Genomic DNA, 20,000 nt, shown 5'->3' with positions numbered 1-20,000 from the left:
GTGTGTGTGTGTGTGTGTGTGTGTGTGTGTAACCCTCTCCTCTGCAGTCCCCAGATGCAGATGTCTTGGCTAGGCCAACAGAAGATGGAGGACAGCAGGAAGGATAGAACCGCCATGAACTACATGAAGGCCCGCAACCAGACTGTCAGACAAACTGTGTACGTGTCTAGTGTGTGCGTGTCTAGTTTGCGTGTGTGTGTGTGTGCGGGTCTAGTGTGTGTGTGTGCGGGTCTAGTGTGTGTGTGCGGGTCTGGTCTAGTGTGTGTGTGTGTGTGTGCGGGTCTAGTGTGTATGTGTGTGCGGGTCTAGTGTGTATGTGTGTGCGGGTCTAGTGTGTGTGCGGGTCTAGTGTGTGTGCGGGTCTAGTGTGTGCGGGTCTAGTGTGTGCGGGTCTAGTGTGTGTGTGTGTGTGCGGGTCTAGTGTGTTTGTGTGTGTGTGCGGGTCTAGTGTGTGTGTGTGCGGGTCTAGTGTGTATGCGTGTCTAGTGTGTGTGTGCGCGTCTAGTGCGTGTGTGTGTGTGTGTGTGTGTGTGTGTGTCTAGTGTGTGTGTGCGTGTCTAGTGTGTGTGTGTGCGTCTAGTGCGTGTCTAGTGTGTGTGTGTGTGTGTCTAGTGTGTGTATGCGTGTCTAGTGTGTGTGTGTGCGTCTAGTGCGTGTCTAGTGTGTGTGTGTGTGCGTGTCTAGTGTGTGTGTGCGTGTCTAGTGTGTGTGTGCGCGTCTAGTGTGTGTGTGCGCGTCTAGTGTGTGTGTGCGCGTCTAGTGTGTGTGTGTGCGGGTCTAGTGTGTGTGTGTGCGGGTCTAGTGTGTGTGTGTGTGTGTGCGGGTCTAGTGTGTGTGTGTGTGTGTGTGCGGGTCTAGTGTGTGTGTGTGTGTGTGTGGGTCTAGTGTGTGTGTGTGTTTGTGTGCGGGTCTAGTGTGTGTGTGTGTGTCTGTGTGTGTGCGGGTCTAGTGTGTGTGTGTGTGTGCGGGTCTAGTGTGTGTGTGTGTGTGTGTGTCTGTGTGTGTGTGTGCGGGTCTAGTGTGTGTGTGTGTGTGCGGGTCTAGTGTGTGTGTGTGTGCGGGTCTAGTGTGTGTGTGTGTGTGCGGGTCGAGTGTGTGTGTGTGTGCGGGTCTAGTGTGTGTGCGTGTCTAGTGTGTGTGTGCGCGTGTGCGTTTCTAGGGTGTGTGCGCGTGTCTAGTGTGTGTGTCTAGTGTGTCTGTGTGTGTGTGTCTAGTGTGTCTGTGCGTCTCCAGTGTGTGTATGTGCGTGTGTGTGTCTAGTGTGTGTGTGCGTCTCCAGTGTGTGTATGTGCGTGTGAGTGTCTAGTGTGTGTGTGCGTGTGAGTGTCTAGTGTGTGTGTGTGTGTGTGTGGGTCTAGTGTGTGTGTGTGCGGGTCTAGTGTGTGTGTGTGCGGGTCTTGTGTGTGTGTGTGTGTGTGCGGGTCTTGTGTGTGTGCGGGTCTAGTGTGTGTGTGTGGGTCTAGTGTGTGTGCGGGTCTAGTGTGTGTGCGGGTCTAGTGTGTGTGCGGGTCTAGTGTGTGTGCGGGTCTAGCGTGTGTGTGTGCGGGTCTAGTGTGTGTGTGCGGGTCTCGTGTGTGTGTGTGTGTGTGTGTGGGTCTGGTGTCTACTGTGTACGTGTCTAGTGTGTGTATGTACTGACTCCCCACTTCTCTCCCTCTCTCTCGAGTGTGTTTATTTACTGACCCCCCCCTCCCTCTCTCTCTCTAGTCTTGTGTGGGTATGTGACCCCCCACCTCTCTCTGACTCTCTATCTATCTATATAGTGTGTGTATGTACTGACCCCCACCTCTCTCTCTAGTGTGTGTATGTACTGACCCCCCCACCTCTCTCCCTCTCTCTCTCTAGTGTGTGTATGTACTGACCCCCCACCTCTCTCTCTCTAGTGTGTGTATGTACTGACCCCCACCTCTCTCTCTCTCTAGTGTGTGTATGTACTGACCCCCCACCTCTCTCTCTCTAGTCTCGTGTATGTGTATATACTGACCCCCACCTCTCTCTCTAGTCTCGTGTATGTGTGTGTGTATGTACTGACCCCCCACCTCTCTCTCTAGTGTGTGTATGTACTGACCCCCACCTCTCTCTCTCTCTAGTCTAGTGTGTGTATGTACTGGCCCCCCACCTCTCTCTCTCTCTAGTCTCGTGTATGTGTGTGTGTATATACTGACCCCCCACCTCTCTCTCTCTAGTGTGTGTATGTACTGATCCCCCCCTCTCTCTCTCTCTAGTCTAGTGTGTATATGTACTGACCCCCCCACCTCTCTCTCTCTCTAGTCTAGTGTGTATATGTACTGACCCCCCACCTCTCTCTCTAGTCTAGTGTGTATATGTACTGACCCCCCACCTCTCTCTCTAGTCTAGTGTGTATATGTACTGGCCCCCCACCTCTCTCTCTCTAGTCTAGTGTGTATATGTACTGGCCCCCCCACCTCTCTCTCTCTAGTCTAGTGTGTGTATGTACTGACCCCCCACCTCTCTCTCTCGCTCTAGTCTAGTGTGTGTATGTACTGGCCCCCCCACGTCTCTCTCTCTAGTCTAGTGTGTATATGAACTGACCCCCCACCTCTCTCTCTCTAGTCTAGTGTGTATATGTACTGACCCCCCACCTCTCTCTCTAGTCTAGTGTGTATATGTACTGACCCCCCACCTCTCTCTCTAGTCTAGTGTGTATATGTACTGGCCCCCCCACCTCTCTCTCTCTAGTCTAGTGTGTATATGTACTGGCCCCCCACCTCTCTCTCTCTAGTCTAGTGTGTGTATGTACTGACCCCCCACCTCTCTCTAGTCTAGTGTGTTTATGTACTGGCCCCCCCCACCTCTCTCTCTCTAGTCTAGTGTGTATATGTACTGACCCCCACCTCTCTCTCTCTAGTCTGGTGTGTATATGTACTGGCCCCCCACCTCTCTCTCTAGTCTAGTGTGTATATGTACTGGCCCCCCCACCTCTCTCTCTCTAGTCTAGTGTGTGTATGTACTGACTCCCCCCCACTTCTCTCCCTCTCTCTCTAGTGTGTGTATGTACTGACCCCCCCACCTCTCTCTGACTTTCTCTATCTATCTATATAGTGTGTGTATGTACTGACCCCCCACCTCTCTCTCTAGTGTGTGTATGTACTGACCCCCCCTCTCTCTCTAGTCTTGTGTGGGTATGTGACCCCCCACCTCTCTATCTCTCTCTATCTATCTATATAGTGTGTGTATGTACTGGCCCCCCCACCTCTCTCTCTCTAGTCTAGTGTGTATATATACTGTAGTCTAGTGTGTATGTACTGACCCCCACCTCTCTCTCTTGTCTGTTTATTTACTGACCCCCCACCCCCCACCTCTCTCTCTCTAGTCTAGTGTGTGTATGTACTGGCCCCCCACCTCTCTCTCTCTAGTCTAGTGTGTATATATACTGACCCCCCACCTCTCTCTCTAGTGTGTGTATGTACTGACCCCCCACCTCTCTCTCTTGTCTGTTTATTTACTGACCCCCCACCCCCCACCTCTCTCTCTCTCTAGTCTAGTGTGTGTATGTACTGCCCCCCCACCTCCCTCTCTCTAGTCTAGTGTGTGTATGTACTGGCCCCCCACCTCTCTCTCTCTAGTCTAGTGTGTATATGTACTGGCCCCCCCACCTCCCTCTCTCTAGACTAGTGTGTGTATGTACTGGCCCCCACCTCTCTCTCTCTAGTCTAGTGTGTATATGTACTGGCCCCCCCACCTCTCTCTCTCTAGTCTAGTGTGTATATGTACTGCCCCCCACCTCTGTCTCTAGTCTAGTGTGTATATGCACTGGCCCCCCACCTCTCTCTCTCTAGACTAGTGTGTGTATGTACTGGCCCCCCACCTCTCTCTCTCTAGTCTAGTGTGTGTATGTACTGGCCCCCCACCTCTCTCTCTCTAGTCTAGTGTGTGTATGTACTGGCCCCCCACCTCTCTCTCTCTCTAGTCTAGTGTGTGTATGTACTGGCCCCCCCACCTCTCTCTCTCTAGTCTAGTGTGTGTATGTACTGGCCCCCCACCTCTCTCTCTCTAGTCTAGTGTGTGTATGTACTGGCCCCCCACCTCTCTCTCTCTAGACTAGTGTGTGTATGTACTGGCCCCCCCACCTCTCTCTCTCTCTAGACTAGTGTGTGTATGTACTGGCCCCCCCACCTCTCTCTCTCTAGTCTAGTGTGTGTATGTACTGGCCCCCCACCTCTCTCTCTCTAGTCTAGTGTGTGTATGTACTGGCCCCCCCACCTCTCTCTCTCTGGTCTAGTGTGTGTATGTACTGGCCCCCCCCACCTCTCTCTCTCTAGACTAGTGTGTGTATGTACTGGCCCCCCCACCTCTCTCTAGTCTAGTGTGTGTATGTACTGGCCCCCCCACCTCTCTCTCTCTAGTGTGTATATGTACTGGCCCCCCCTCTCTCTCTCTAGTGTGTATATGTACTGGCCCCCCCACCTCTCTCTCTCTAGTGTGTATATGTACTGGCCCCCCACCTCTCTCTCTCTCTCTAGTCTAGTGTGTATATGTACTGGCCCCCCCACCTCCCTCTCTCTAGACTAGTGTGTGTATGTACTGGCCCCCCACCTCTCTCTCTCTAGTCTAGTGTGTATATGTACTGGCCCCCCCCACCTCTCTCTCTCTAGTCTAGTGTGTATATGTACTGCCCCCTCTCTCTAGTCTGGTGTGTATATGTACTGGCCCCCCATCTCTCTCTCTCTAGTCTAGTGTGTATATGTACTGCCCCCCCCCACCTCTCTCTCTCTAGTCTAGTGTGTGTATGTACTGGCCCCCCCACCTCTCTCTCTAGTCTAGTGTGTGTATGTACTGGCCCCCCACCTCCCCCCACCTCTCTCTCTCTGGTCTAGTGTGTATATGTACTGGCCCCCCCACCTCTCTCTCTCTCTAGACTAGTGTGTGTATGTACTGGCCCCCCCACCTCTCTCTCTCTAGTCTAGTGTGTGTATGTACTGGCCCCCCCACCTCTCTCTCTCTGGTCTAGTGTGTGTATGTACTGGCCCCCCACCTCTCTCTCTCTAGTCTAGTGTGTGTATGTACTGGCCCCCCCACCTCTCTCTCTAGTCTAGTGTGTATATGTACTGGCCCCCCACCTCTCTCTCTCTAGTCTAGTGTGTGTATGTACTGGCCCCCCCACCTCTCTCTCTCTAGTGTGTATATGTACTGGCCCCACCTCTCTCTCTAGTCTAGTGTGTATATGTACTGGCCCCCCACCTCTCTCTAGTCTAGTGTGTATATGTACTGGCCCCCCACCTCTCTCTCTCTAGTCTAGTGTGTATATGTACTGGCCCCCCCACCTCCCTCTCTCTAGACTAGTGTGTGTATGTACTGGCCCACCCACCTCTCTCTCTCTAGTCTAGTGTGTATATGTACTGGCCCCCCCACCTCTCTCTCTCTAGTCTAGTGTGTATAAGTACTGCCCCCCACCTCTCTCTAGTCTGGTGTGTATATGTACTGGCCCCCCACCTCTCTCTCTCTAGTCTAGTGTGTATATGTACTGCCCCCCCCCCCCTCTCTCTCTAGTCTAGTGTGTATATGTACTGACCCCCCCACCTCTCTCTCTCTAGTCTAGTGTGTATATGTACTGGCCCCCCACCTCTCTCTCTCTAGTCTAGTGTGTATATGTACTGCCCCCCCCACCTCTCTCTCTCTAGTCTAGTGTGTGTATGTACTGACCCCCCACCTCTCTCTCTCTAGTCTAGTGTGTGTATGTACTGCCCCCCCCACCTCTCTCTCTAGTCTAGTGTGTATATGTACTGGCCCCCCACCTCTCTCTCTCTAGTCTAGTGTGTATATGTACTGCCCCCCCCACCTCTCTCTCTCTCTAGTCTAGTGTGTATATGTACTGCCCCCCCACCTCTCTCTCTCTAGTCTAGTGTGTATATGTACTGGCCCCCCACCTCTCTCTCTCTAGTCTAGTGTGTGTATGTACTGGCCCCCCCACCTCTCTCTCTCTAGTCTAGTGTGTATATGTACTGGCCCCCCCACCTCTCTCTCTCTAGTCTAGTGTGTATATGTACTGGCCCCCCACCTCTCTCTCTCTAGTCTAGTGTGTATATGTACTGGCCCCCCCACTCTCTCTCTCTAGTCTAGTGTGTATATGTACTGACCCCCCACCTCTCTCTCTAGTCTAGTGTGTGTATGTACTGACCCCCCCACCTCTCTCTCTCTAGTCTAGTGTGTGTATGTACTGATCCCCCCACCTCTCTCTCTCTAGTCTAGTGTGTATATGTACTGGCCCCCCCACCTCTCTCTCTCTAGTCTAGTGTGTATATGTACTGGTCCCCCCACCTCTCTCTCTCTAGTCTAGTGTGTATTTACTGACCCCCCACCTCTCTCTCTAGTCTAGTGTGTATATGTACTGGCCCCCCCCACCTCTCTCTCTCTAGTCTAGTGTGTATTTACTGACCCCCCACCTCTCTCTCTAGTCTAGTGTGTATATGTACTGACCCCCCCACCTCTCTCTCTCTAGTCTAGTGTGTATTTACTGACCCCTCCACCTCTCTCTCTAGTCTAGTGTGTGTATGTACTGACCCCCCACCTCTCTCTCTAGTCTAGTGTGTATTTACTGACCCCCCACCTCTCTCTCTAGTCTAGTGTGTATTTACTGACCCCCCACCTCTCTCTAGTCTAGTGTGTGTATGTACTGACCCCCCCCCCTCTCTCTCTAGTCTAGTGTGTATTTACTGACCCCCACCTCTCTCTCTAGTCTAGTGTGTGTATTTACTGACCCCCCACCTCTCTCTAGTCTAGTGTGTATATGTACTGGCCCCCCCACCTCTCTCTCTCTAGTCTAGTGTGTATATGTACTGGCCCCCCCACCTCTCTCTCTCTCTAGTCTAGTGTGTATATGTACTGCCCCCCCCACCTCTCTCTCTCTAGTCTAGTGTGTATATGTACTGGCCCCCCACCTCTCTCTCTCTAGTCTAGTGTGTGTATGTACTGACCCCCCACCTCTCTCTCTCTAGTCTAGTGTGTGTATGTACTGGCCCCCCCCACCTCTCTCTCTCTCTAGTCTAGTGTGTATATGTACTGGCCCCCCCCACCTCTCTCTCTCTAGTCTAGTGTGTATATGTACTGGCCCCCCACCTCTCTCTCTCTAGTCTAGTGTGTATATGTACTGGCCCCCCCACCTCTCTCTCTCTAGTCTAGTGTGTATATGTACTGCCCCCCCCCCACCTCTCTCTCTAGTCTAGTGTGTGTATGTACTGACCCCCCACCTCTCTCTCTAGTCTAGTGTGTGTATGTACTGATCCCCCACCTCTCTCTCTAGTCTAGTGTGTATATGTACTGGCCCCCCACCTCTCTCTCTCTAGTCTAGTGTATATATGTACTGGCCCCCACCTCTCTCTCTCTAGTCTAGTGTGTATTTACTGACCCCTCCACCTCTCTCTAGTCTAGTGTGTGTACTGACCCCCCCACCTCTCTCTCTCTAGTCTAGTGTGTATTTACCCCCTCCACCTCTCTCTCTCTAGTCTAGTGTGTATGTACTGACCCCCCACCTCTCTCTCTAGTCTAGTGTGTATTTACTGACCCCCCACCTCTCTCTCTAGTGTATAGTCTAGTGTGTGTATGTACTGACCCCCCACCTCTCTCTCTAGTCTAGTGTGTATTTACTGACCCCCCCACCTCTCTCTCTAGTCTAGTGTGTGTATTTACTGACCCCCCCACCTCTCTCTAGTCTAGTGTGTATATGTACTGACCCCCCACCTCTCTCTCTCTAGTCTAGTGTGTATTTACTGACCCCCCACCTCTCTCTCTCTAGTCTAGTGTGTGTATGTACTGGCCCCCCCACCTCTCTCTCTCTAGTCTAGTGTGTATATGTACTGGCCCCCCACCTCTCTCTCTCTCTAGTCTAGTGTGTATATGTACTGGCCCCCCACCTCTCTCTCTCTAGTCTAGTGTGTGTATGTACTGACCCCCCACCTCTCTCTCTAGTCTAGTGTGTGTATGTACTGCCCCCCCCACCTCTCTCTCTCTAGTCTAGTGTGTATATGTACTGGCCCCCCCACCTCTCTCTCTCTAGTCTAGTGTGTATATGTACTGGCCCCCCACCTCTCTCTCTCTAGTCTAGTGTGTATATGTACTGGCCCCCACTCTCTCTCTCTAGTCTAGTGTGTATATGTACTGGCCCCCCACCTCTCTCTCTCTAGTCTAGTGTGTGTATGTACTGACCCCCCACCTCTCTCTCTAGTCTAGTGTGTGTATGTACTGGCCCCCCACCTCTCTCTCTCTAGTCTAGTGTGTATATGTACTGGCCCCCCACCTCTCTCTCTCTCTAGTCTAGTGTGTATATGTACTGGCCCCCCACTCTCTCTCTAGTCTAGTGTGTATATGTACTGGCCCCCCCACCTCTCTCTCTCTAGTCTAGTGTGTGTATTTACTGACCCCCCACCTCTCTCTAGTCTAGTGTGTATATGTACTGACCCCCCCACCTCTCTCTCTCTAGTCTAGTGTGTATTTACTGACCCCCCCCTCTCTCTCTAGTCTAGTGTGTGTATGTACTGGCCCCCCCCCTCTCTCTCTCTAGTCTAGTGTGTATATGTACTGGCCCCCCACCTCTCTCTCTCTAGTCTAGTGTGTATATGTACTGCCCCCCCCACCTCTCTCTCTAGTCTGGTGTGTATATGTACTGGCCCCCCCCACCTCTCTCTCTCTAGTCTAGTGTGTATATGTACTGGCCCCCCCACCTCTCTCTCTCTAGTCTAGTGTGTGTATGTACTGACCCCCCCACCTCTCTCTCTCTAGTCTAGTGTGTGTATGTACTGGCCCCCACCTCTCTCTCTCTAGTCTAGTGTGTATATGTACTGGCCCCCCACCTCTCTCTCTCTAGTCTAGTGTGTATATGTACTGGCCCCCCCACCTCTCTCTCTCTAGTCTAGTGTGTATATGTACTGGCCCCCCCCCCCCTCTCTCTCTAGTGTGTGTATGTACTGGCCCCCCCACCTCTCTCTCTCTAGTCTAGTGTGTGTATGTACTGACTCCCCCCCACTTCTCTCTCTCTAGTCTAGTGTGTGTATGTACTGGCCCCCCCACCTCTCTCTCTCTAGTCTAGTGTGTATATGTACTGGCCCCCCACTTCTCTCTCTCTAGTCTAGTGTGTATATGTACTGGCCCCCCACCTCTCTCTCTAGTCTAGTGTGTATATGTACTGCCCCCCCCACCTCTCTCTCTCTAGTCTAGTGTGTATATGTACTGCCCCCCCCACCTCTCTCTCTAGTCTAGTGTGTGTATGTACTGACCCCCACCTCTCTCTCTCTAGTCTAGTGTGTGTATGTACTGATCCCCCACCTCTCTCTCTCTAGTCTAGTGTGTATATGTACTGGCCCCCCACCTCTCTCTCTCTAGTCTAGTGTGTATTTACTGACCCCCCCACCTCTCTCTCTAGTCTAGTGTGTATATGTACTGACCCCCACCTCTCTCTCTCTAGTCTAGTGTGTATTTACTGACCCCTCCACCTCTCTCTCTCTAGTCTAGTGTGTGTATGTACTGACCCCCCACCTCTCTCTCTCTAGTCTAGTGTGTATTTACTGACCCCCCCACCTCTCTCTCTAGTCTAGTGTGTATTTACTGACCCCCCACCTCTCTCTCTAGTCTAGTGTGTGTATGTACTGACCCCCCCACCTCTCTCTCTAGTCTAGTGTGTGTATGTACTGACCCCCCCACCTCTCTCTCTCTAGTCTAGTGTGTATTTACTGACCCCCCCACCTCTCTCTCTAGTCTAGTGTGTGTATTTACTGACCCCCCCACCTCTCTCTCTAGTCGTGGTCTGATGGAGGATGACGCAGAGCCAATCTTTGAGGACGTCATGATGTCATCGCGAGGTCAACTGGAGGACATGAACGAGGAGTTTGAAGACACCATGGTCATCGACCTGGTCAGTGACATCACTTCCTGTCTGTTGTGTTTGATTCTGTTGTGTAATTCATCCAGTGTGTATCGCTTCATTTGTTGATTCTCGCGTTCTGTCGTTCCAGCCTCCCTCCAGGAACAGACGTGAGAGGGCGGAGCTCAGACCAGACTTCTTCGACTCAGCAGCCATGATCGAGGACGAGTCGGTAAGCAGAACACACACACACTCAGCCTTGCAGTGGTAAACCAGTGTGACCCTAAGACCTGATCCATGATGATATCTGTCATTTAACGACATCTCTTTCGTCCGTTATCCCAGGGTTTCACCATGCCCATGTTCTGATCCAGTGTTCCCGGTCCTTCCTGGAAGGGGGAGGGGCCTTCGACAGGATGAGCTGTCAATCAAACGTCAGACTGTCTGTCAGAACTTTTATCACACACACGAACTCTGATCAACCAGTTGACGGCCTTGTGTTTGTGTGTATCTTTTGGGATCTACCCTGAAGCTCCAGGGATCCACTCACTGACCGGCCGAAGGATCCCACTAAACCCTGAGAATTTCGGACAAAATATCGTACAGAGTATCTATCGTACATAGAGAAGATCTTTTATCGTTCAGTGGACGTGTGGGTGTGTTGGCTACAAACCGGACAAAATATCGTTCCACATTTCTTTAAAAATATTGTAAACTTTCGGCCCTTCCTTCCTGACTTGTTTTAACTTGTTAGCATTCTGGCTAATCTCTCCGCTAGCTCTGTGGTACTCATGGCCCTGTGCGCCCGGCTATACAGTCCCCCATGGTTGTTTCGTTCCACTTCCGACATCATGTATAGACCCCCCCCCCCAGATGGAACTTGATATTTAATGTGATAAATCTTTACTCTCTCACTCCTGTCTCTCTTTACTCTCTCTTCCCTTTCAATAGTGTTGAGAATATCCTGTATTTGGTTTTATTGGCAAATGCACCAAACAGCAAGCAATGGGACCAGAACTAGAAGAGTTCTCATTGGCCATACAAGAGGCTGTGACATCATAGCCAAATCCCAAGCCACTCCCCATCAGAGCTTCAGACACACACCCACGGTGGAATCGTGGCTTTTTAAAGACGTTTTAAAAATAAATATATTTTGAATTTCAGTAGCTTTAGTACAAAGTTTTAAATGAAGTGAGTTAATTTCTTTTGTCTGATATATTTGTTTGTACAGTTCTTTCTGAAAAAGTATCTTGTTTGTTGCCAAACGGTTGCCTAAATGCTTATCTGATTAGGCCCTACTGCTCAGGCTGTTGCCATGGATACCCAGCCTGTTAAGCGCCATATAAGGGTGTGTCCAGTGCGACCATAGGTAGTTGTGCAGGCTCAGTCTAAAGTGACTTCCTTTTCATCTGCACTGATGAGGAAGACCTGGACAGGTAACTGCTAATATCCAGTAGCCTTCTACCATATTAATTTCACCTGTCCTCTTTTCAGATCAGTGCATATGAAGGTGGAGACCAGCAGAGAATACCCCTCTAGTCTTATGTGGCTGTAGTTACACATAACAGTTGATTGGTTGTCTTATCACTTTGACCCACCCCTATTGTTCTTCTACTGGCTGGTTAAGCTGCCCTTCTGTAAATATCAGAGATGATTGGTTCTTTCTGTAGCGATGGCATCACCTGCCCTTTAACCTTCTAAAATACTGTTTTTTTCCCTTCCTGTGAACTTGTTGATCTTATCTTTTTTAAATAAATAAAATCTGTAATCTAATCCTGGATTGTGTGTTTTGGACCGGTTCTAAGAATAGACTCCATACAGTGCCTACGGAAAGTATTCAGACCCCTTGACTTTTCACATTTTGTTACGTTACAGCCTTATTAAAAAATGGATTAAATGTTTCCCTTATCAATGACAAAATAAAAAAGATAATTGACCAATATTTAGACTTTGCTGTGAGACTGTAAATTGAGCTCAGGTGCATTCTGTCATCCTTGAACCTGATTTGGAATAAGGCTGCAACATAACAATGTGGAATACTTTCCAAATGCACTGTGTATAAATAAGACTTAATTCCAAGACAAGCTGTCTACTTGACTCCAGAGGGGGAGCCCCAACAACAGAGTATCTGTACTTTTCTCCATACATTTTCCCTGACACCCAAAGTACTCATTACATTTCCAATGACAGGAAATGGTCCAATTCTTAAACTTAACAAGAGAACATCCCTACGGCCTCTGATCTGGAAGATCAGTTGGTGTACCTCTGGCTCTCCCTATATAGTAACAAAATGGGTGCTGGTTAGTTTGCTTAATATAAGGAATTTGAAAGTTTTACTTGTGATACTTAAGTATATTTTAGCAATTACGTTCAAACTCATTGGGATATAAAGTTCTGTCTCACACACATCTTTACAATTTCAATGATTTTATTTAACAAATCAGTCTGGATTCACCAGACAGAAAAATGCTGATTCTTCCTAACAAGTCCCACAGGGTTAGGGAGAGATAAATGGATCTAATCCAGGGCTCTCCAACCCTGTTCCTGGAGAGATACCTTCCTGTAGGTTTTTCCTGTAACTGACCTGATTCAGCTTATCAACCAACAAATTATTAGGGTTGGAGTGAAAACCTACAGGAAGGTATCTCCAGGAACAGGGTTGGAGTGAAAACCTCCAGGAAGGTATATCCAGGAACAGGGTTGGAGTGAAAACCTACAGGGTTGGAGAGCCCTGCTCTAAGCTACAGGTGAAATTGGAGACAGACCGGTCGGGTGGTTGAAGGTGTCTGTTAGAGTGGGATGTTGGCATGTTTCTTCCAGGGGTTGGTCTGTTTCTTGGAAGCCAGAACCTCCAGATCCCTACAGATCCTCTTCCGGGTGGTCGACGGCACGATGATGTCATCCACGAACCCTAAAACACACACGGTTACAACGGGGGAGTGGGTGTAATGTTTGTTGGAACGGATGGAGTGTGTGTGTAGTACCTCTGACAGCGGCAGGGAAAGGGTTGGCGAACTTCTCTACGTATTCAGCCTCCTGCTCTGCCTGGTTGGATTTCCCTCTGAAGATGATCTGCACAGCACCCTGGGAACATGTTAGAGAGGCAGACATGTTGGATGTTTTCAAGTGAGCACTGACCTTTTCCCATTTTGACATTGTGAATGTTGCCATGGCTAGAAGTATGTGTGCGTTACCTTGGTCTTGTGTAGGAGGTATGTTGCGTTACATTGGTCTTGTGTAGGAGGTGTGTTGCGTTACATTGGTCTTGTGTAGAAGGTGTGTTGCGTTACCTTGGTCTTGTGTAGAAGGTGTGTTGCGTTACCTTGGTCTTGTGTAGAAGGTGTGTTGCGTTACCTTGGTCTTGTGTAGGAGGTGTGTTGCGTTACCTTGGTCTTGTGTAGGAGGTGTGTTGCGTTACCTTGGTCTTGTGTAGGAGGTGTGTTGCATTACCTTGGTCTTGTGTAGGAGGTGTGTTGCGTTACCTTGGTCTTGTGTAGAAGGTGTGTTGCGTTACCTTGGTCTTGTGTAGGAGGTGTGTTGCGTTACCTTGGTCTTGTGTAGAAGGTGTGTTGCGTTACCTTGGTCTTGTGTAGAAGGTGTGTTGTGTTACCTTGGTCTTGTGTAGGTGTGTTACCTTGGTCTTGTGTAGAAGGTGTGTTGTGTTACGTTGGTCTTGTGTAGAAGGTGTGTTGTGTTACCTTGGTCTTGTGTAGGTGTGTTACCTTGGTCTTGTGTAGAAGGTGTGTTGTGTTACGTTGGTCTTGTGTAGAAGGTGTGTTGTGTTACCTTGGTCTTGTGTAGGTGTGTTACCTTGGTCTTGTGTAGAAGGTGTGTTGTGTTACGTTGGTCTTGTGTAGAAGGTGTGTTGTGTTACCTTGGTCTTGTGTAGGTGTGTTACCTTGGTCTTGTGTAGAAGGTGTGTTGTGTTACGTTGGTCTTGTGTAGAAGGTGTGTTGTGTTACCTTGGTCTTGTGTAGAAGGTGTGTTGTGTTACCTTGGTCTTGTGTAGGAGGTGTGTTGCGTTACCTTGGTCTTGTGTAGGAGGTGTGTTGCGTTACCTTGGTCTTGTGTAGGAGGTGTGTTGCGTTACCTTGGTCTTGTGTAGAAGGTGTGTTGCGTTACCTTGGTCTTGTGTAGAAGGTGTGTTGCGTTACCTTGGTCTTGTGTAGAAGGTGTGTTGTGTTACCTTGGTCTTGTGTAGACGGTGTGTTGTGTTACCTTGGTCTTGTGTAGGTGTGTTACCTTGGTCTTGTGTAGAAGGTGTGTTGTGTTACGTTGGTCTTGTGTAGAAGGTGTGTTGTGTTACCTTGGTCTTGTGTAGGTGTGTTACCTTGGTCTTGTGTAGAAGGTGTGTTGTGTTACGTTGGTCTTGTGTAGAAGGTGTGTTGTGTTACCTTGGTCTTGTGTAGAAGGTGTGTTGTGTTACCTTGGTCTTGTGTAGGAGGTGTGTTGCGTTACCTTGGTCTTGTGTAGAAGGTGTGTTGTGTTACCTTGGTCTTGTGTAGAAGGTGTGTTGTGTTACCTTGGTCTTGTGTAGGAGGTGTGTTGTGTTACCTTGGTCTTGTGTAGAAGGTGTGTTACCGTGGTCTTGTGTAGAAGGTGTGTTACCGTGGTCTTGTGTAGGAGGTGTGTTGCGTTACCTTGGTCTTGTGTAGAAGGTGTGTTACCTTGGTCTTGTGTAGAAGGTGTGTTGTGTTACCTTGGTCTTGTGTAGGAGGTGTGTTGCGTTACCTTGGTCTTGTGTAGAAGGTGTGTTGTGTTACCTTGGTCTTGTGTAGAAGGTGTGTTGTGTTACCTTGGTCTTGTGTAGAAGGTGTGTTACCGTGGTCTTGTGTAGAAGGTGTGTTACCGTGGTCTTGTGTAGAAGGTGTGTTGCGTTACCTTGGTCTTGTGTAGGAGGTGTGTTACCTTGGTCTTGTGTAGAAGGTGTGTTGTGTTACCTTGGTCTTGTGTAGAAGGTGTGTTGTGTTACCTTGGTCTTGTGTAGAAGGTGTGTTGTGTTACCTTGGTCTTGTGTAGGAGGTGTGTTGTGTTACCTTGGTCTTGTGTAGAAGGTGTGTTGTGTTACCTTGGTCTTGTGTAGAAGGTGTGTTGCGTTACCTTGGTCTTGTGTAGAAGGTGTGTTGCGTTACCTTGGTCTTGTGTAGAAGGTGTGTTACCTTGGTCTTGTGTAGAAGGTGTGTTACCTTGGTCTTGTGTAGGAGGTGTGTTGTGTTACGTTGGTCTTGTGTAGAAGGTGTGTTGCGTTACCCTGGTCTTGTGTAGAAGGTGTGTTGCGTTACCCTGGTCTTGTGTAGAAGGTGTGTTGCGTTACCTTGGTCTTGTGTAGAAGGTGTGTTACCTTGGTCTTGTGTAGAAGGTGTGTTACCTTGGTCTTGTGTAGAAGGTGTGTTGTGTTACCTTGGTCTTGTGTAGAAGGTGTGTTGTGTTACCTTGGTCTTGTGTAGAAGGTGTGTTGTGTTACCTTGGTCTTGTGTAGGAGGTGTGTTGTGTTACCTTGGTCTTGTGTAGGAGGTGTGTTGTGTTACCTTGGTCTTGTGTAGAAGGTGTGTTACCGTGGTCTTGTGTAGGAGGTGTGTTGCGTTACCTTGGTCTTGTGTAGAAGGTGTGTTACCTTGGTCTTGTGTAGAAGGTGTGTTACCTTGGTCTTGTGTAGAAGGTGCGTTACCTTGGTCTTGTGTAGAAGGTGTGTTACATTGGTCTTGTGTAGAAGGTGTGTTGCGTTACCTTGGTCTTGTGTAGAAGGTGTGTTGCGTTACCTTGGTCTTGTGTAGACGGTGTGTTGCGTTACCTTGGTCTTGTGTAGAAGGTGTGTTGTGTTACCTTGGTCTTGTGTAGAAGGTGTGTTGTGTTACGTTGGTCTTGTGTAGGTGTGTTGTGTTACGTTGGTCTTGTGTAGAAGGTGTGTTACCTTGGTCTTGTGTAGAAGGTGTGTTGTGTTACCTTGGTCTTGTGTAGGAGGTGTTGTGTTACCTTGGTCTTGCGTAGAAGGTGTGTTACCTTGGTCTTGTGTAGAAGGTGTGTTGTGTTACCTTGGTCTTGTGTAGAAGGTGTGCTGTGTTACCTTGGTCTTGTGTAGAAGGTGTGTTGTGTTACCTTGGTCTTGTGTAGGAGGTGTGTTGTGTTACCTTGGTCTTGTGTAGGAGGTGTGTTGTGTTACGTTGGTCTTGTGTAGGAGGTGTGTTGCGTTACCTTGGTCTTGTGTAGAAGGTGTGTTGCGTTACCCTGGTCTTGTGTAGAAGGTGTGTTGCGTTACCTTGGTCTTGTGTAGAAGGTGTGTTACCTTGGTCTTGTGTAGAAGGTGTGTTACCTTGGTCTTGTGTAGAAGGTGTGTTGTGTTACCTTGGTCTTGTGTAGAAGGTGTGTTGTGTTACCTTGGTCTTGTGTAGAAGGTGTGTTGTGTTACCTTGGTCTTGTGTAGGAGGTGTGTTGTGTTACCTTGGTCTTGTGTAGAAGGTGTGTTACCGTGGTCTTGTGTAGAAGGTGTGTTGCGTTACCTTGGTCTTGTGTAGGAGGTGTGTTGCGTTACCTTGGTCTTGTGTAGAAGGTGTGTTGTGTTACGTGTGTGTTGCGTTACCTTGGTCTTGTGTAGAAGGTGTGTTGCGTTACCTTGGTCTTGTGTAGGAGGTGTGTTGTGTTACCTTGGTCTTGTGTAGAAGGTGTGTTGCGTTACCTTGGTCTTGTGTAGGAGGTGTGTTGCGTTACCTTGGTCTTGTGTAGAAGGTGTGTTGTGTTACCTTGGTCTTGTGTAGAAGGTGTGTTGCGTTACCTTGGTCTTGTGTAGAAGGTGTGTTGCGTTACCTTGGTCTTGTGTAGAAGGTGTGTTACCTTGGTCTTGTGTAGAAGGTGTGTTACCTTGGTCTTGTGTAGGAGGTGTGTTGTGTTACGTTGGTCTTGTGTAGAAGGTGTGTTGCGTTACCCTGGTCTTGTGTAGAAGGTGTGTTGCGTTACCCTGGTCTTGTGTAGAAGGTGTGTTGCGTTACCTTGGTCTTGTGTAGAAGGTGTGTTACCTTGGTCTTGTGTAGGAGGTGTGTTACCTTGGTCTTGTGTAGAAGGTGTGTTGTGTTACCTTGGTCTTGTGTAGAAGGTGTGTTGTGTTACCTTGGTCTTGTGTAGAAGGTGTGTTGTGTTACCTTGGTCTTGTGTAGAAGGTGTGTTGTGTTACCTTGGTCTTGTGTAGAAGGTGTGTTGTGTTACCTTGGTCTTGTGTAGGAGGTGTGTTGTGTTACCTTGGTCTTGTGTAGGAGGTGTGTTGTGTTACCTTGGTCTTGTGTAGAAGGTGTGTTACCGTGGTCTTGTGTAGGAGGTGTGTTGCGTTACCTTGGTCTTGTGTAGAAGGTGTGTTACCTTGGTCTTGTGTAGAAGGTGTGTTACCTTGGTCTTGTGTAGAAGGTGCGTTACCTTGGTCTTGTGTAGAAGGTGTGTTACATTGGTCTTGTGTAGAAGGTGTGTTGCGTTACCTTGGTCTTGTGTAGAAGGTGTGTTGCGTTACCTTGGTCTTGTGTAGAAGGTGTGTTGTGTTACCTTGGTCTTGTGTAGACGGTGTGTTGCGTTACCTTGGTCTTGTGTAGAAGGTGTGTTGTGTTACCTTGGTCTTGTGTAGAAGGTGTGTTGTGTTACGTTGGTCTTGTGTAGGTGTGTTGTGTTACGTTGGTCTTGTGTAGAAGGTGTGTTACCTTGGTCTTGTGTAGAAGGTGTGTTGTGTTACCTTGGTCTTGTGTAGAAGGTGTGTTGTGTTACCTTGGTCTTGTGTAGAAGGTGTGTTGTGTTACCTTGGTCTTGTGTAGAAGGTGTGTTGTGTTACGTTGGTCTTGTGTAGAAGGTGTGTTGTGTTACGTTGGTCTTGTGTAGAAGGTGTGTTGTGTTACCTTGGTCTTGTGTAGGAGGTGTGTTGTGTTACCTTGGTCTTGTGTAGAAGGTGTGTTGTGTTACCTTGGTCTTGTGTAGAAGGTGTGTTGTGTTACCTTGGTCTTGTGTAGAAGGTGTGTTGTGTTACCTTGGTCTTGTGTAGAAGGTGTGTTGTGTTACCTTGGTCTTGTGTAGACGGTGTGTTGTGTTACCTTGGTCTTGTGTAGGTGTGTTACCTTGGTCTTGTGTAGAAGGTGTGTTGCGTTACCTTCGTCTTGTGTAGAAGGTGTGTTGTGTTACCTTGGTCTTGTGTAGAAGGTGTGTTGCGTTACCTTGGTCTTGTGTAGGAGGTGTGTTGCGTTACCTTGGTCTTGTGTAGAAGGTGTGTTGCGTTACCTTGGTCTTGTGTAGGAGGTGTGTTGCGTTACCTTGGTCTTGTGTAGAAGGTGTGTTGTGTTACGTGTGTGTTGCGTTACCTTGGTCTTGTGTAGAAGGTGTGTTGTGTTACCTTGGTCTTGTGTAGAAGGTGTGTTGTGTTACGTGTGTGTTGCGTTACCTTGGTCTTGTGTAGGAGGTGTGTTGTGTTACCTTGGTCTTGTGTAGAAGGTGTCTTGTGTAGAAGGTGTGTTGTGTTACCTTGGTCTTGTGTAGGAGGTGTTGTGTTACGTTGGTCTTGTGTAGAAGGTGTGTTACCTTGGTCTTGTGTAGAAGGTGTGTTGTGTTACCTTGGTCTTGTGTAGAAGGTGTGTTGTGTTACCTTGGTCTTGTGTAGAAGGTGTGTTGTGTTACGTTGGTCTTGTGTAGAAGGTGTGTTACCTTGGTCTTGTGTAGAAGGTGTGTTGTGTTACCTTGGTCTTGTGTAGAAGGTGTGTTGTGTTACCTTGGTCTTGTGTAGAAGGTGTGTTGTGTTACGTTGGTCTTGTGTAGAAGGTGTGTTGTGTTACCTTGGTCTTGTGTAGAAGGTGTGTTGTGTTACGTTGGTCTTGTGTAGAAGGTGTGTTGTGTTACCTTGGTCTTGTGTAGAAGGTGTGTTGTGTTACCTTGGTCTTGTGTAGAAGGTGTGTTGTGTTACCTTGGTCTTGTGTTGACGGTGTGTTGTGTTACCTTGGTCTTGTGTAGGTGTGTTACCTTGGTCTTGTGTAGAAGGTGTGTTGCGTTACCTTCGTCTTGTGTAGAAGGTGTGTTGTGTTACCTTCGTCTTGTGTAGAAGGTGTGTTGTGTTACCTTGGTCTTGTGTAGAAGGTGTGTTGCGTTACCTTGGTCTTGTGTAGGAGGTGTGTTGCGTTACCTTGGTCTTGTGTAGAAGGTGTGTTGCGTTACCTTGGTCTTGTGTAGGAGGTGTGTTGCGTTACCTTGGTCTTGTGTAGAAGGTGTGTTGTGTTACGTGTGTGTTGCGTTACCTTGGTCTTGTGTAGAAGGTGTGTTGTGTTACCTTGGTCTTGTGTAGAAGGTGTGTTGTGTTACGTGTGTGTTGCGTTACCTTGGTCTTGTGTAGGAGGTGTGTTGTGTTACCTTGGTCTTGTGTAGAAGGTGTGTTGTGTTACCTTGGTCTTGTGTAGAAGGTGTGTTGTGTTACCTTGGTCTTGTGTAGGAGGTGTGTTGCGTTACCTTGGTCTTGTGTAGGAGGTGTGTTGCGTTACCTTGGTCTTGTGTAGAAGGTGTGTTGTGTTGCGTTACCTTGGTCTTGTGTAGAAGGTGTGTTGTGTTACCTTGGTCTTGTGTAGGAGGTGTGTTGCGTTACCTTGGCTCCCATCACGGCCACCTCTGCAGACGGCCAGGCGTAGTTCACATCTCCTCTCAGGTGCTTGGAACTCATGACGTCATACGCTCCTCCGTAGGCCTTCCTAGTGATGATGGTGATCTTGGGGACGGTGGCCTCAGCAAAGGCAAACAGTAGCTTGGCCCCGTGTCGGATGATACCTCCATACTCCTGAGACGTACCTGAGGGAAACGGCGAGGAAGGTGGAATCCTCTGGTTTGAAAAAAATCTAACTTGTTTTGATTAAAAATGACAGTTGATCGCAGTACAGACGTTTCACAATTTATGTGAAAGCTGTCCAGTGAGTCATCTACTTTTTGACATGCCAATTATTCATGAGGAAAGTCAGACTTGCGCACTACCTGGCAGGAAACCAGGCACGTCCACGAAGGTGAGGATGGGGATGTTGAAAGCGTCGCAGAAACGAACGAAGCGAGCTCCCTTCACTGATGAGTTAATGTCCAGACAACCTGCACACACACAGGAGAAGTATCACTACCATTATCATCACCACCGTCATTATCATCACCACCACTACCATGTCATTATTGTCATCACCACCACTACCACGTCATTATT

General features: G+C 48.7%; 2 protein-coding genes across 51 annotated transcripts in view; one reads left to right on the top strand and one right to left on the bottom strand.

The window, feature by feature from the left end:
- The window catches only part of LOC118382559 (cohesin subunit SA-1-like), a 58,026-nt gene extending 46,439 nt beyond the window's left edge, over positions 1–11,587 (top strand). The window contains 4 exon segments of the mRNA XM_052488903.1: positions 48–158; positions 9,751–9,865; positions 9,966–10,046; positions 10,160–11,587. Of these exon segments, the coding sequence (XP_052344863.1) occupies positions 48–158; positions 9,751–9,865; positions 9,966–10,046; positions 10,160–10,183 (331 nt within the window). The 3' untranslated portion in view covers positions 10,184–11,587.
- A 637-nt stretch (positions 11,588–12,224) lies between these two features.
- The window catches only part of LOC118382558 (propionyl-CoA carboxylase beta chain, mitochondrial-like), a 23,068-nt gene continuing 15,292 nt past the window's right edge, over positions 12,225–20,000 (bottom strand). The window contains exons 10-19 of one of the 50 annotated variants that reach the window (XM_052488830.1): positions 19,784–19,891; positions 18,919–19,603; positions 16,884–18,702; positions 16,253–16,824; positions 15,815–15,942; positions 14,723–15,000; positions 13,809–14,513; positions 13,361–13,392; positions 12,799–13,168; positions 12,225–12,725 (exon numbers count right to left, since the gene is read on the bottom strand). In XM_052488830.1, coding sequence (XP_052344790.1) covers positions 19,368–19,603; positions 19,784–19,891 — 344 coding nt within the window. In that variant the 3' untranslated portion in view covers positions 12,225–12,725; positions 12,799–13,168; positions 13,361–13,392; ... (4 more) ...; positions 16,884–18,702; positions 18,919–19,367. Of the gene's footprint in view, positions 12,726–12,798; positions 14,610–14,722; positions 15,001–15,814; positions 15,943–16,252; positions 16,825–16,883; positions 18,703–18,918; positions 19,604–19,783; positions 19,892–20,000 lie in introns of all 50 variants that reach the window. The other 49 variants (XM_052488834.1, XM_052488832.1, XM_052488835.1 and 46 more) reach the window with 49 other exon arrangements.

Source organism: Oncorhynchus keta, chromosome 30, assembly GCF_023373465.1.
Source record: "Oncorhynchus keta strain PuntledgeMale-10-30-2019 chromosome 30, Oket_V2, whole genome shotgun sequence".
Lineage (NCBI taxonomy): Eukaryota > Metazoa > Chordata > Actinopteri > Salmoniformes > Salmonidae > Oncorhynchus > Oncorhynchus keta.
The sequence above is the reverse complement of the archived record's forward strand: the minus strand, read 5'-3'. Positions and strand labels throughout refer to the sequence as shown.